This window comes from Armigeres subalbatus, chromosome 2 (genome assembly GCF_024139115.2).
Source record: "Armigeres subalbatus isolate Guangzhou_Male chromosome 2, GZ_Asu_2, whole genome shotgun sequence".
Classification (NCBI taxonomy): Eukaryota; Metazoa; Arthropoda; class Insecta; order Diptera; family Culicidae; genus Armigeres; species Armigeres subalbatus.
In genome coordinates, this window is record NC_085140.1 from 108,315,990 (window position 1) to 108,333,010 (window position 17,021).

Here is a 17,021-nt window from a genome sequence, read left to right on the forward strand (position 1 = left end):
GGCCTGTTCAGCGGTTGTAAACAAGTGCAGTCTCGGCAGTGTCACATGAAAAGGCCTATTGCTAGATAGATCGATTTGAAAAAATATGCTTGATGTCGTCTTTATGGTGCAAGATAGGTGCAAGAACTACAAGAATTAGCATATACAAGAGTGTGCGTGAAATGCTTTGTTTTCATTTTTTTACAACCGAGGAAAATTTCATCGGATGGTGTCGCGCGACATGAAACCTTTGTGTGTGTAAAGTATGATGTGACGACAGTGACTAAACAACTTGGCAGCCATACAGGCGAGAAAAAAGAAGCAATTTCCTTCCCGATCAAGAGTAAGTTCAATTTGGTGTAATATGGTGCAATTATATAAGCTTAGTTGAAAGTGCAAAGTGTAGTTAGAAGTGCAGAAGCAAAACATCGACACGAATATTGCCATTCTGGTACGAGGAATGCTGTGAAACCTCTTCCATTGCGTACTACGCCATGACATTTTCATTCGATTGTGGCTCCTCCTTGTTTGCTGTCGTATATATACGTCGCTGGTTGTGAAGTTAGCAGAAAATACGCAAAAAAAAGTTCTCGTACACAAATCCGCAAATCTAGTGTTTTTGATGATAAATAACGGCTGTGGAAATTTCCGCACTAAACGGTACATAAGGTCATCGTTTCTTTTTTTGTCTCCGATCCAAAGGAACACATCCCAGGAACACATCAAAGGACAATAATCGCCGTTCCCGTTTTGCGGGCACGGATAGTGTTGCACCAATGTGAAAAAAAATGAGGAGTGAAAGAGAGGCTACAAAGAAGCGAGAACTGCGATGCAAAATTGTGAACGTTCTCCTTTTTAGGATGTCTTGTTTTGTTTCCATCTCTTTCCTGGAATTATTCCCTTCCGGGTGCATGATGCACCGCCACCGCCAATGCACTTTGTTTATTTCGTACTTCGCTTTAATATTATTTATAATAGAATAGGAAGTAGACAAGCTGTAGCTTTACAATTTGTGGTTCTGGATTCGTTGAAATTGAGAGAACGAAGAAAAAATGCAAATAGATAAGGATTAGGCATAGCTCCTATACCTGGGATATTATCCTGATGACCAGAAAAAAATACCACCACTAATCTTTAGTCCAGATTCAAGTTCAGAAAATAATAAGCATCTAAAAGTATACAAGTACATTTTAACTTCTTTTTTATCATCTAGATCGCGCAAATAATAATCAATTGAGAAAGGAGGACGGCATAACCACATCATTCAGCAGGGATTCATCATTGAAACTCGGTGGAATGTCATTGAACTTCCTGCTTAAAATTAGACGCAACTGAACATCAACCGAAAATCCACTTGCTTACTTCACAAGCTTCACACACGATATCGATTGATCCGTGGCGGTGAATGGTGTGGATAAATCATCGAGCTTGTTTGATATTGGATATAGGATACCTGCGCAGCAAAGTGGCATCAGCGTCGATCAGCAACGAAGAAACACGAACATAGGAATAGGCAAAAGATAGTGGCGCAGCATTTGAACGCGACTGAAGATTGTGCAAAACTAGCTCAGGTGCCGAAACCAGTTTTGTTGAGCGGCGAACGCTAAGGCAGAGGTGAGTAATGCGCAAACACTCGGTTAACTGTAAGATTTGTTTTCGTTTTTGTTTGGATGACTATATCCACACATCTTAATTCATTGAGAGTGGTTATTCACAAGATGGATCGGTTGGAAGCAAACTGATAAAACAATCGTATAGAAATATTCGTTTTAGGGCAATCGTTTCTCCGCTGAACCTATCAAAATAATAGTCGCTTTCAAGTTATTAGTTCAACTCTTCTTTACTGGAAACTCTGTTACTTGATGTGTTTTCTAACACGATGCAAATTTTGGTTATTCTGATAATTTCTTCATCACATTTTTTTTCTGCCTGTTTTGTACTACGTTCGCGGTAATTGTTGATAAATTAGGCAGGAAGAAATATTATACTCCAAATGTTACTACATATGTACTTTTGTGGGGTTTCCCACGGAAGAGCTTCCTTTGAAGCCATTTATAACATACTTTCCTTGTTTCGACATTTCACTAATATTTTCAATTTTCCTAACAGATGGCGACCGATACGGACGATCAGGATTTTGATGAAACGTTGAAAAACTTTCAATTGCTGACGGGCATATCCGCGGCACCCTCAGTAATAGTGCCACCCAGTAATCCGTTCAACTTTGCACCAACTGCTCTGGAAGCGTTCCAAGACAGCGAAAGTGTTGTGAAGCAAATTTTCGGTACGCATTGCGAATGCGGAGCTGAGCGGATGCTACCCACTACCAGTTGTTCTAATACCACTCCGGGAAAACTCAACCAATCTCACAGCAAGCACACCACTAGTCTAGAGCACGGTATCATTAATCCCACCCCGTTCAAGCACAGGATGAAGGGTGAGAAGAAAGCCATTGTTCGCGAATCGATGCTCAAGAACATAGGAAAGTGTGTTCACCAGACCTTGGCCAAACAGAACAGCAGTTCAAGCAAACAGGCGGATCAACAGCCACCCTCTTCGAGCACGTTCCTCCCGTTGGTACCGACGGCTTCTCAGCTGAAGCCATCGCTTTCGGAGAACAATCTAACCAAATGTTTCAACAACGAAGAAAACGACGACATGCTGGACTTCAGGTTACTCGTGGCCCAATGCAGCGAGTTGACGCTTTCGCACCCATCTGGCACAAGCAAGCTGTCCGAAGGTGGTCCGAACTTCTCACAGACTAGTTTCAAATCCCTACGACAGTCCAACCTGGGTACCTTCCAGTCGACTCGTTCAGCAGGCAACAGTGCCAACACGCGCAGAAATCGCCGAGCACGACAGCTCAAACGCTGCAACAGTACCTCGTCGCTGGAATCGGACAGCAGCAGCAACAGCGGCATTCCGTTTGGACTTGGTGCAGCGGGACCCGGTGGCAGCTCCGCTGGTCCATCCTCCACCAGCAACGCACAGTACGCGAACCAACAGCAACAGCAATCGCCCAGCGCATCATCGCCATCGTCATCGTCTTCCTGCTCGACGCAGGCAAGGCTCAACAACTCCATGCCCTGCGATATCACCATCGACGAGATGGCCAGCTACTTCGAAACTTTGGTTCATATTCCGAAGAAGATGTCCAGCATGGCCGAAATGATGTACATCTAGGTGAGCTTTTTATCCAGTCATAGTTTTTATATGAGAGTAGTAGGTAAAGGATTGGGTGAGTTTTGGAAGTTGCTTTCCAATAGAGCGATAGGAATGCGATCCATTGGGCTGTGCTCATGTATCATATTACAATGACGTTAGAATTACACTGCTACTGAACAACTTTCATATGTACGGTCGTGCCACATATCTGTAAATGACAGTTTAAGAACTGCTGCGGTTTACTCGATGTTATTTCATTTTCAGAAAAATGTGTATTTAAATATGCAAGTTCATTAAATCATTAAAAGTCCTGCTAATTAGGATATTGAGGCGTTTGGTCCGAAGGTTATTATTTCAAAGGGTATTCCCCAAAAATACAGATAACTCAATACAAAATCTTCAGGGAGTTTTTGACAGCATTTCAAATCTCATAAGATCACATAAGCATTAGATTTGTAAAAATCTTCAATGAGATAAATTTTAGTATTTTAATGAATTTATTCTGAAGAATAAAAATTATAGGAAAGAGCTTGCTGGACCTAATATCGGATAGCATAGGCAATAGGCTTATGTTTTACAACTTTTGCCAGATGTACCTTCTGTATTCCCGCTAAACAACAGACGAGTTAACACTGCTGAATAATAATCATAGCTTGTACCTTGTCTGTAAAATGAATCTTGATTATGTCTTGGATGAAATCCAATGTTTCAAAATTACCCCGACTGGAGCATCTGCAGCCACCTCTTCGTCCAATTTGTTAGATAATTCAATTCGGATTCTGGATATTCGCTGTTCAAAACAAATCCTTTTCACTGTGAGTATAATCATGCCTATTTTAGCTCTACATATATTTAGAATGTGCTGTGTCTATTTTTATGTTCTATTAGGGTACTATCACGTTTTGTTTTTTGAATTTTTTTTCTAAAGATTATTAATGAATCTAACTATCAAGCCGGTTTGTACCCTATATAAAAATAAAATAAAATTAGAAATAAACAAAATTGCATATTAGTAGGATTATTCCCATAAAAGTAAAACTTTTATAAAACTTAGGGCAATTTCTAGATAATGTTAATTTGGCGAAACATAAAATCGGCAAAACAAAAGTAGCTGGTAAAAACGCATCTCACCTGTAAAATTTTACACTAGAACAAAATAACCAGAAACCACTGTTTCCTTTTTTTAATTTCGTAGACTAAAGCTAAGATTAACGGATGGTTGGTACTGAATTGATATACCTACTGAATAACAGGATGTAAAAATAGTTTTTAATCGATATGATGTGATGTGAGTTGTACATGTGTAAAGGATATACCGTTTCACACTCGTAAATGCGATGTAATCGTCGTAGTGTATTTGAGTTGTCCAATATAAACTGGAATTACTGAAAAATTGAAGGTCCTTGCCATTATACAAATAGAAAAATTGAGAATATTTTTGCTAGAAACCTTTTTTTTGAAGATTTTTAGCCTTGGGCTGGTTCAACTCTTAGAAGTGATAAGTTCCGAAAAAGGAATGTTCAGTATACAATTTGTTAACTTTGATTGATTGGTTCTGCGTCTTGTAGGAATCTAAAGAGAGTTGCGATGCGTAATAGATCATCTGCCAGGACATTCCTGATACTTCCATTGATTTTATGCTGAATTCGCGATTATTGGAAGTTCAAATTAGCAATCGGAAGTACAAACACAGATCTACGTTAGACTTCTCGAGCCAGAACTCGTTCAGCGCCTTGTCCAACTCAGTGTTCCACACCCAACTCGACTGTTTGAGCCCGTTGAGTGCCTTTCGCAACCGACATACCTCCTCGATGTTCCAGGAAACCTTTGCGGGGGTTCTATGTGTGGGGTTTGAGTAAGTTGCTTTCAGCGTTTGATTATAAATACATTAACATCTCAGCGTATCACTTGGTGAGCAGCAAGCCATGACTCGGCCTCTTCTTGTCAGATCTCCGTGGCGTGCACACGCACCCATGAAGAGCTGTTATCATCGTATTTCGCTCGGGCCTTACATTTTGGCGATCGGTGTTGAACTTAATCTAGAATTTAAAAAAACACCTAAATAAAGATTAAAAAAAAAAAACATTTTGGCGATTCTGTCAGGTTATTTTTTGGATCCTGACGCTGCTTTCAAAAGGTGAGTTGTATTCAAGAGGTTAATGTGCTAATTATTAAAATATTTGATGGTTTAAAAAAAATCACAAGGTAATCATCTTTATTGAAAACATCAACAGGTCTATCTGACCCCAAGGATGATCTTAAACTAATTTACAAATAAAAAACATTTATAATAACATTGCAACATGAAAACATTTTCAATAAACACAGTGAAAAACGATGAACAAATCTTACATAAACATTAAAACACTGGTTATATAAACATTTACGGCTGGTCAAGGCTCCCAGTAAGCAATGATGGTTCTCCGTACTTCGCTAGCAATGATGGTTCTCCGTAGTTGCATGTCCGAAAGATTGTGAAACTATTGAGAACTTGAGCTACAGGTCCTAAGCCCTGGTAAAGGAGGAAGGTTGCGATGGCTGTTATTCATGGCCATCGTGTAAAGCAAAATGGATAAACCCCAATGCCAAGGTGTCATGCGACCCGTGCCGAGGGCTGAATGGTTGAGGGGTTCTAAACATGCTCAACCGCGAACGGAGCCTGGGGTGCACCAGGGCGAACACCCCAGTAAGCAGCTCTTACTGCACTACGGCGGGGGCACTGGTGCAGCGGACATTTATTTCCCTAGCTACTCGTGGGACCAAAAATGAGTACAAATTTTACAAACAACCCTCAAGGTGACGACTGCCTCTCTCAGTCGTGTGAGAGCGAAGTGGAGAAAACTCTGAGTCAGCTTGCCACGCAGAAAAAAGTATGGTTCAAACAAACATATTTGAGGTAAATTCTAACAAAAGTTCAGTTTGTTCTAGCACCAAACATAAATACGTTTGAAACAAACATAATGTTACATTTGAAGCAAACGAAGAATATTTTCAAATCAAATATGCATTTTACGTTGCTTCAACCACCGAAATTATTGAATCAAACATGGATATTATTGTTTTGGTTTGGCCGCAAAAATATTTTCCTTTTAATTATTGCAATATTTATATTCTGGTAGCATTTGACTACCAGATTCCACAATTGCTAACGTTCATATTTCATTTACTTACCTTTTTGTACCTGAAAACATCCTCATCAGCAATTTGGAAGCAAGAAAAACTTGCTTCCATTTCTTTGCTGGCTTCCAATCGGACCTGACCCGAACTGAAGTTTTTGTTTACCTTTACAAGAGCGAGCGAGGGGCTATCCACTAGTGCACGCATGAAACAAACAAGAATTAAATTTAATTTTCAAAATAAATATGTTTGATTCAAACATATTATCAGTTTGTGAACAAACATGAATATTTTTGAATCAAATGAATGAAATTTCTATCCGTGTGGCCTTACCAAAGACCAGCTACTCAGTAGTTCGCAGGAGAAGATGGAAATATCCTGCCCCTCAACGCCTACCGTGGACCCCCGGTAATATGACCGCTTTTAATCTGAACACTTTTTAATTTGAACATCGTTCAAATTAAAAATGGTTCAAACGTCATTTAACACGTGGAATCGAGAAAAGAAAAATGGAACATCGTGAAACGGAATGCAGAATCAAAACAAACCAACAAAGAGAGCAGCCAGAAACCAGTTTTTCTGATGCAAATAGAGTAACCAGAAGTTCAAATTAAAAATGAACCCCGTTAATTTGAATGAGGTACCGTTCAAATTATCGGGGGTCCACGGTATCTCCCTGCTCCGGGGGTCCACGGTATGTGCTGCTCCGCACATGTTTCGACAAAGCTGATCCAGATCTACAACCCCCCTCATCGACCGACTCCAACCTGCTGGACATGGAAGATAACGAAGATGATGGTATAAGGATCGTCATCAACCCCCAAAAATCTTTAGCAAGTAGCAAAGGATCCGAAGATAACAAGGGTTCTACGGAAGCCAAGGGTGCTCCGAGCAAGAAAATCCCCACACTCACACGCTCGCAGAGGAAGCAGCTTAGAACTCTCCGGGAGAAGGGAAAAGACCGGAATGAGGCCTTGTCCATAATCCTGAATAAGGAGAGCGAGCCCACTTCCTCAAAACGCTCGAGAAACGACCTAGACAAATCCGCCACAGAGGACCCCAAACAAAAAGGGTGAAGCACCATCTGGATCCGAGAGAGCGCGCCCAACAGTCCTCAAACCGCGCGCCTCAGAAAAACGTGTCTGGACAACAAAACCCACCCATGAGGAAAACAGCTGGTATCAGCTACAGTGATATGGCCAAAAGCGTGAAGGTCAGGATAATACCCAAAGACTTTCCCACCGTCCAACTCACTACAGCCCAGCTAGACCTTCTACAAGAAGCACTCCTGCTCAGAGTAGTTCAACAGCGAAACGAGCCAATAAAACCCAAATTCAACAACCTCATCTACAAGTCCGGTTACATGGTTCTAATCTGTAAGGATCAAGAGACTGCTGAGTGGTTAAAGAGAATATCCCCATCCATGAAACCCTGGGAAGGTGCAGAGCTGATGGCAATGGACGAAGTGGCGATTCCACGTCCAGACACAAAGCTCCAGCTATGATGACGACCGAATAAAGGCTCTCATAGAAAGCCAAAATGACATCACAACAACTAATTGGCGTATTGTGAAACGATCCATTCTGAAAGATATTCATGTTGAATGGATCTTCACAGTAGAGGGTGCGTCGATGGAAAAGTTGAAGAAGTCCAAATACACCCTCAACTACCGATTTGGTGAAATCCAACTAAGGAAGATTACAGATCAACCGACTGCCGCTACCGCCAATCCGACTGGAAGGCCGACCCAAGAGCAATCTGAGGAGGCCTCCTGTTCGGCTAACTGGAAGGCCGACCCAAGAGAAATCTGAGGAAGCCTCCGGTTCGGGCGAGGTTAGTAAATCTCACCCCAAAAGCACCATAAAGGCTAGTCTGTCCGCCTCTAAAGGAAAAGCTCGAAGCTTACATGCGACCCCCTGCTCTAGTGGTACCAAACCAAAGGTATCTAAATAGGGCAAAGAGGTGCAAAAAGCGACAGTTTGACCACAGAGGCGAAACTGGCGGGCCAGGTTGCTACAGGGAAGAGAGAACCCAAACTGTAACATCAAACGACATCCTGATGATCCGCAACATCCAAAGCCGGACAGTCGTCGTCCGAAAAAGCGGAACCCCGGAAATGGCGACTAAAGTTCTGCAAGTGAACCTCCACCATGCTGAGAGCGCCACGGGTGTGCTCTGTCGGAGGTTCACCAAAGAGAATTTAACCGTGGCCCTCATTCAAGAGCCATGGGTCAATAAATCCAGAATACAAGGTATTCCACAACACTCATGTAAGTTGGTATATGATGACAGCCAGATTTCTCCTAGAGCAGCTATTTTATTACATAACAACTGTAAATACTTTCCAATTTCAGAATTCATAAAAGGGACATCGTAGCGGTCAGGATGGAGGTACCTTCCGCCAGAGGGAGTAGAGAGATCTTGGTGGTCTCGGCATACTTCCCAGGTGACGTGGACGAAATCCTCCTCCAGAAATAGCTGCGCTCGTAGCCTACAGCCACCGACACAACATCCCCTTCGTCATAGGGTGCGACGCAAATGCACATCACACCGTATGGGGAAGTACCAATATAAACACCAGAGGTGAGTACCTGTTACAGTTTCTCTCTTCCAAGAACATTGACATTTGTAATGTTGGTGACAAGCCCACGTTTGAAAACTCCATTCGTCAGGAAGTTTTGGACTTGACTCTATGTAGTCGGTCTATCTCTGATAAAATAAAAAACTGGCATGTTTCTGAAGAAATATCAATGTCAGACCATAAACACACCATCTTCGAATGGGATGGGGGTCTAACGATGGAAAAAACGTTTAAAGATCCTAAGAAAACTGATTGGGAATCCTACTCAGCTATCCTACGATCCGAAGAGTACATCATAGAAAGTTACATCAAGTCCATAACACAATTGGAAGATGCGTCCAAATCCATTAAAAACAATATCCTTAACGCCTACCAAGAGAGCTGTCCAACTGAATCAACTAGTTCGAGTAGAGACGTTCCATGGTGGAATAAAACTCTTGAGAAGCTTAGGAAAACTGCGCGTAGGGAGTTCAACCGTGCTAAGCGAACCGGCGATTGGAGCCTATACAGAAAGGCCCTGACGAACTACAACAAAGAAATAAGGTCAGCCAAACGGAAATCGTGGATTCTAATGTGTGAAAGCATAGAGAATACATCCGTAGTGGCCAGACTCCAAAAAACTCTTTCAAAAGACCACTCCAATGGTGTGGGTAGCCTGAAAGACGGATGGTTCGCTCACTGTAGAGCCTAGCGATACACTGAGCGAATTGTTAAAGATCCACTCCCTGATTCAATCCCTGAGTCGAGCATCGGCTACCAAGGCACTGGAATTGCTGTCTCAGATCCACAAGAGATCCAATCATGGGTTTCTGGATCTAAAAAGACGCAATAAAGGTTGCAAAGGAAGCTTCCACTCGGGCCAGGGTTGAGAGGGCTGTGAGATCTTTCGAGCCATTTAAGTCTCCTGGCATGGATGGAATATTCCAGCGTTGATCCAAAAGAGGAGAAAACTCTGGTTCCACCCTTGGTTGAGATTTTTAAGGCGAGTCTGATTTTGGGGCACATACCTAACAATTGGCGTCAAATCCGGGCTGTCTTCATTCCGAAGGCAGGCAAGAGAGATAAACCAACCTCAAAGCATTCAGGCCGATAAGTTTATCCTCTATAATGCTCAAAATTATGGAAAAGGTACTATGCGAGTACATATATCACAAATTTATGAACGCAATGCCTTTGTCAAAGGACCAATTCGCTTATCGAAGTGGAAAATCTACGATCTCGGCACTACATACGGTAGTTCAAAAATCGAAAAACACTTAATGCAAAGAAATTGCTCTTGTAGCATTTCTTGATATTGAGGGCGCATTCGATAACGCTTCTTATTCGTCTATAGGGTCAGCAATGTTGAGGAGAAAATTCGACCCATGCATTGTTACCTGGGTACATGCTATGCTAGCTAATCCGAAAATCTCCTCTGAGCTTAGCGGTTCATACATCACTGTTAAAGCAACAAGGGGTGTCCGCAAGGCGGAGTGCTTTCTCCTTTGTTGTGGTCACTGGTGGTGGATGAGCTTCTAGACAGCTTAGAGAGAAGAGGCTTCGAAGTGGTTGGATATGCTGATGACGTTGTCATTATTGTACGAGGCAAATTCGAAAGTGTTATCGTGGAAAGAATGCAATCTGCCCTAAATCACACTTTTTCCTGGTGTCAAAAGGATCAACTAGGCATAAATCCTACAAAAACTTCCATTATCCCTTTCACCAAACGGAGAAAGGTACAACTGAAACCCTTTTCTTGAATCAAACACAATTAGTTTATTCAAGTGAAGTAAAATATCTAGGTGTCATACTCGACGCAAAGCTTAATTGGAACTCTCATCTCCAATCAGTTGTGCAGAAAGGTCTCAACAGTCAATACACTTTGGGTTTGTTCAAAAACCCTTGGTAAAAGATGGGGCCTAAAACCAAGTATGATCATGTGGATATATAAAACCATTGTCCGTCCCAGGACAACTTACGCTTCCCTTGTCTGGTGGCCTAAAACTAATGAGGCTGCTGCAAGGGCTAAGCTCAACAAAATCCAACGCACCGCTTGCATTGCCATCACTGGTGCAGTTCGTAGTACACCCACTTTGGCCCTAGACGCAATGCTTCACCTGCCCCGGTTAGATCAATTCATAAAGCTGGAAGCGGAAAAAAGTGCTCTAAGGTTAAAGAGAACAAAAACACTGCTGTCGGGAGACCTTACGGGTCACCTCAGCATATTAAATGAATTTGCCATAAATCCCGCAATAGGAATTTGTAGTGACTGGATGGAAACGGTAGTCAATTATGACTTACCTTACGATGTGTTCATTCCTTCCCGCCAGGAGTGGGAAGGAGGTGGACCCAGCGTTCCAACAGGCTCTATAAATTTCTTCACAGATGGTTCGAAAATGAATAATCTGACAGGATCCGGAATCTATGGCCCTACAACAAAAATTTCTGTCCACTTAGGACAGTGGCCCACACTCAGGAAAATCGACTGCTTTATGGCAAAAATCCATGTATTTTGAAATATGCATATCATGTGTCGGCACATACCAAATTGCATACAAATTCACACATGGATACGATGACCCACATAGATAGTATGTATGAACACTCATGTAATTCATGCGGGCGCATGAAATATATGTGTCAAAAATATGGAATGCATTTGGCAACCCCCATTGCAAAAATCCATGTGTAAACTCATGAATATAATGCGGAGTTTTTTGTGAGTGCACAGTATTTCAGGCGGAAATATATGCAATATTAGAATGCGTGTTATTATGCCTGAGGAGAAAGTATAGATTTGCAAAAATATGTATTTTCTCTGACAGCCAAGCGGCACTTAAGTCGCTTAATAACTACACTTGTAACTCAAAGCTAGTGTGGGAATGCATTCTGGCTTTGAAAAACTTATCCATACGCAATCGAGTCTACCTATATTGGATCCCAGGACATACGGGTCTAGAGGGAAACGAGATTGCTGATGAGCTAGCCAGGAATGGATCTAATGAACGGTTCATTGGCCCTGAGCCCTTCTGCGGGATCTCAGACTGCTCAGTAAAAATGGAACTGAACAAATATATGGTCAGTCAAATCACATCAAACTGGAATGCACTTCCCCATACGAGCCAATCCAAAAGGCTCGTAACGATTAACCCCAAGAAAAACCCAACAACTATTAGGTCTCAACAAAGGGATCTCAACATCTACACCGGTCTAATAACTGGACACTGCCCCTGCAGATACCATCTACAAAGATCGGAGCAATCCAAACCTCAAATTGCCGCTTCTGTGACGAGGAGAGAGAAACATCAGAACACATCCTCTGCTATTGCAGTGCACTCACCCAACGTAGGTTCAAAGTTCTCAGCAAGCCCTTTTAGGGCCTGCTGACATATGGATCTTATCCCCAAGGACGTGGTTGGCGTCATAGAGCTATGCTCGCCATAGTGGTGGAGTCACATACTGTAACGGAGGCTCTCTATTTATGAATAATAGATGGTCTTGAGTTCAGTCGATACCAAGGTATCTCAGTGACAAACATGTTACTGAGATAACTTGCTTATTTCACAGCAAAAGGGTATATCACAATAGTCCTAAAATCTGGACGCAGTGATCTTCACCCGACAAACGAGGAAAAAAGATGAACAGAAGCGAACGAATTCCCGGAATAGTAGTCCAGCTGGTCATGTAGTTTCAGCGAGTGCCATCTGTTTGTATCTCCAATCTACGCCGACTTTGAATGAGACAAAACGCCAATCTTCGGAACTCCCCCATCGTGGTACTAATTTGACGACTTCAGGCTCTTCTGGCAAGTTTAGCGATCTGGAAACCATCTCTTGGATAACTTCGCTTCGAACGTGCTTGGCGACCTTCGTGAAAAATATCCAAAATTTGCCAGGTGAAATGCTCTGCTCATATCTTTGACGCGAACCAATAAGCAATCCCGATCTATTGTTTCTACATATTGTTGCGTTTCTTTCCGAAGGAAAACTTTGTGGCGCCGAAGTTATTGGCATACTATCGGTTGCTGAATGGTTTTGATTGCGATCGGTCGAATCAAGCAAACCCGCGATGCACTGTTTAATTTCCGATACTTCTGTTTGGAGTTGCCCCACTGTGTACTCAATACAGCTTTGGTCGTCAGTTGGTTTATTCACTTCCTCATCCTTTTCGTCGTTCTGTTTGGTTCGCTGTTTTTGGAATGATCGTAAACAGTCATCACACATTTTCGTTTTCCGCGCAGCGTCGAACATCAAACGAATTCAATGTTGTGCAGTCCTTGTGATATGGAATATTACGATGATCACTGAACGAGAAATTCTTGGTTTAACGATAAACAAATTTGCTCAGTATCACGGTAGTTTTAAGCATTATCCGATTCAGTTTGGAAAGAAATCTCGATAGCACATAATTGTAGCAATAAAAAACGCTTAGTTTCGCAGTAACGTTGAAAAAACCGCAGAGCAAGCGGGCTTGGTAGTCATATGGCTACTGCTTCTGCCTCATACGCAGGAGGTTGTGGGTTCAATCCCAGGTCCGTTCCATTCTCCTACTTTGTATCTTTCTCTATATATTTCTCATGTTCTAGCAATCGCTAGAACTGGAAATGGATTTTTCGTTACCGTTTTCATCTCAATTCCTATACCTTCAACTTGAATATTCTAACAGTAATCTGCTAGAATTGGAAATGAACTATAAAGCGCGTTTCCAAACATCCAATTAGAAATTCCATCAGTTGCTTTCTCCTATCTATCACATTGGCAGCTCGTTAACCAAGACGGACCTCTGCCTCTCGAACCTAACCCAAAAATTCCAACAAATTCCGCATGAACTCGTGGCAAGTGCAGAGGTATATTCGGCTTGCAGTGGGCGAGTGATTGCATCATCATTTCCTCCCCCTTCCCTACATTGACTTGCATCCTGACGTGGCAGGCGCCAGTATGACCTAACAAATGAGATCACCCGTACTTGTACATTGAAGATGTGTGCTAGTCCCAAGCAAACATCTGTTGGTTCCTTGTGCAAGAGTATCGTGGAGTGCACACGCTACTGTCATCGCATTTCGCTCCGGCCATTTGGGGCCACACATTCATTCATTCATTCCATTTATTCAGACTAAGGCCGAAGTGGCCTGTGCAGTATATAAGAGTCTTCTCCATTCGGCTCGGTCCATGGCTACACGTCGCCAACCACGCAGTCTACGGAGGGTTCGCAAGTCATCTTCCACCTGATCGATCCACCTTGGCCACTGCGCACCTCGCCTTCTTGTGCCCGTCGGATCGTTGTCGAGAACCATTTTCACCGGATGACTGTCCGACATTCTAGCTACGTGCCCGGCACACCGCAGTCGTCCGATTTTCGCGGTGTGAACGATGGATGGTTCTCTCAACAGCTGATGCAACTCGTGGTTCATTCGCCTCCTCCACGTACCGTCCGCCATCTGCACCCCACCATAGATGGTGCGCAGCACTTTCCTTTCGAAAACTCCAAGTGCCCGTTGATCCTCCACGAGCATCGTCCAGGTTTCGTGTCCGTAGAGGACTACCGGTCTAATGAGCGTTTTGTAGATGGTCAGTTTGGTACGGCGGCGAGCTCTATTCGATCGGAGCGTCTTGCGGAGTCCAAAGTATGTACGATTTCCAGCCACTATGCGTCTCCGAATTTCTCTGCTGGTATCATTTTCGGCAGTCACCAGTGAGCCCAAGTACACAAATTCTTCTACCACCTCAATTTCGTCACCACCGATGCAAACTCGCGGTGGGTGGCTCACATTGTCTTCTCTTGAACCTCTTCCTATCATGTACTTCGTGTTCGGCGTGTTGATGACTAGTCCTATCCGCTTGGCTTCCCTCTTCAGTCTGATGTAGGCTTCCTCCATCTTCTCAAAGTTACGTGCCATAATATCTATGTCGTCGGCGAAGACAAATAGCTGGACGGACTTATTGAAAATTGTACCACTCGTGTTAATCCCTGCTCTTCGTATTACCCCTTCCAAAGCGATGTTGAATAGCAGACACGAAAGACCATCACCTTGCCGTAACCCTCTGCGGGTTTCGAAGGGACTCGAGAATGCCCCTGAAACTCGAACTGTGGGTGATGTGCGTACCCGATCCATTGTCGCTTTGATCAACCGTGTCAGTTTATCCGGTAATCCGTGTTCATGCATTAGCTGCCATAGCTGGTCCCGATCGATTGTATCATATGCGGCTTTGAAGTCGATGTATAGATGATGTGTGGGCACGTTGTATTCGCGGCATTTCTGCAGTACTTGGCGAATGGCGAACACCTGGTCCGTGGTGGAGCGTTCGCCCATAAAACCCTGGTACTGCCCCACGAACTTCCTTGCAATTGGTGCTAGTCGACGGCATAAAATTTGGGAAAGTACCTTGTAGTCAGCAATGTGATTGCGCGGTAGTTGCTATAATCCAGCTTATCGCTCTTTTTATAGATGGATACACGACACCTTCCATCCACTCCTGCGGCAAAACTTCCTCCTCCCAAATCTTGGTAATGACCCAGTGCAGCGCTCTAGCCAGTGCCTCACCACCGTGTTTAAATAGCTCTCCTAGTAGTTGGTCAACCCCAGGGGCTTTGTTGTTCTTCAGCCGGCCAATCTCCTCCTGGATTTCCTGGAGATCCGAAGCCGGTAGAATTATATCCTGCGCGCGTTCCCCCAGGTTCATCACCATACCGCCATCTTCGTCTACCACATCGCCATTCAGGTGCTCTTTGTAGTGCTGCCGCCACCTTTGGATCACCTCACGCTCGTTCGTAAGAAGGTTCCCGTTTATGTCCTTACACATATCAGATGGTGGCACGTGGCCCTTACGTGAACGGTTCAACTTCTCATAGAACTTTCGTGTGTTATTAGCGCGGTTCAGTTGGCTCCGTCTCTTCACGGTCTCGATCTTCCTGCTGACGCTTTTTCCTCCGGAAAAACGAGTTTTGTCTGTTCCGCGCCTGTTTATATCGTACCTAGTTCGCACTCGTGCGGTGTTGCAGCAATCTCGCCCATGCTGCATTCTTTTCTTCTACTAACTGCTCACATTCGCCGTCATACCAGTCGTTTCTCTGATCCGGGGGCACCGTGCCTAGTGCAGCGGTTGCGGTGCTACCAATGGCGGATCGAATATCTCTCCAGCCATCTTCAAGAGACGCTGCGCCTAGCTGCTCTTCCGTTGGGAGTGTCACTTCCAGCTGCTGCGCGTATTCTTGGGCTAGTCTACCGTCTTGTAGCCGCCCAATGTTAGGCCGCGACGTCCGACTTCGACGCGTGTTGTACACCGTCGAGAGTTTTGAGCGCAGGCATACTGCAACAAGGTAGTGGTCGGATTCAATATTCGCACTGCGGTAAGTGCGGACGTTCGTGATGTCGGAGAAGAATTTATCGCCAATTAGAACGTGGTCGATTTGGTTTTCCGTTTCTTGGTTAGGTAATCTCCATGTGGCCTTGTGGATACTTTTGTGGGGAAAGAAGGTGCTTTGAGGCCACACACTGTGTATATTACCTTGTCTGTCAATTTCCTATGAAGGAACGCAGTGACCGCATCTTTTTGCCTTTTTAGTATACAAAGTATACGTAAATGTTAGATTATAGTAACCTATGGAATTAATAGATTCAATAAATTAGTTTGTTCCTGTTCCTACGAAGTAGACGTGCTTTTATTAGGTAGTCACTCATTAGTGAAGGCTATATGTTCGCTCCAAAAACGAACTTTTTATAGGAGCCCCGGAGACCCATAGTGTTATACAGTAGACATTCGATAACTGCAAGTCATTTAACTGCAATGCTTTTTAACTGCAATTCGATAGTTGCAACAGTTTTGCAGTTATCGGACCGCTAAACTTCAAACTGATGTCAAACTCAATGACAGCTGCATTGCGCTGCACATTTAGATGCACTTTTATTGCATCTGACGTCGATTGACAACCGTTTTACGTCTAGAATGCGTTGTAGTTATCGAACGGCTACTGTATACCGATCGACTCAGCTCGACGAATTGAACTGATGTCTGTGTGTGTGTATGTGTGTGCGCAAAATAATCTCACCCATTTTTTATGCACTTATCCTTAACCGATTTGCTTGCAACATGTTGCATTCGATGCGGAATCCTGTCCCATTGTTTCGTACTGAAAATTGGCCCAATCGGGCTATGAGCTTCGGAGTTATGGCCAAAATATATTTTTTCGCAAGAAAAATTCT

The 17,021-nt window shown here is 43.4% G+C and overlaps 1 protein-coding gene across 3 annotated transcripts; it reads left to right on the forward strand.

The window, feature by feature from the left end:
- The first annotated feature begins 171 nt into the window (after positions 1–171).
- Positions 172–4,537, forward strand: LOC134210636 (oxidative stress-responsive serine-rich protein 1). 3 transcript variants are annotated; one of them, XM_062686783.1, is made up of 3 exons: positions 172–322; positions 1,193–1,593; positions 2,089–4,537. In XM_062686783.1, exon 3 carries the CDS (start codon positions 2,089–2,091, stop codon positions 3,160–3,162), a length of 1,074 nt encoding a protein of 357 aa, XP_062542767.1. In that variant the 5' UTR covers positions 172–322; positions 1,193–1,593; the 3' UTR covers positions 3,163–4,537. The 3 variants fall into 3 exon arrangements, with proteins under 3 accessions (XP_062542767.1, XP_062542769.1, XP_062542768.1); XM_062686785.1 differs by having other exon boundaries at positions 292–430; XM_062686784.1 differs by lacking the exon at positions 172–322 and adding an exon at positions 483–639.
- Positions 4,538–17,021: the final 12,484 nt, after the last annotated feature.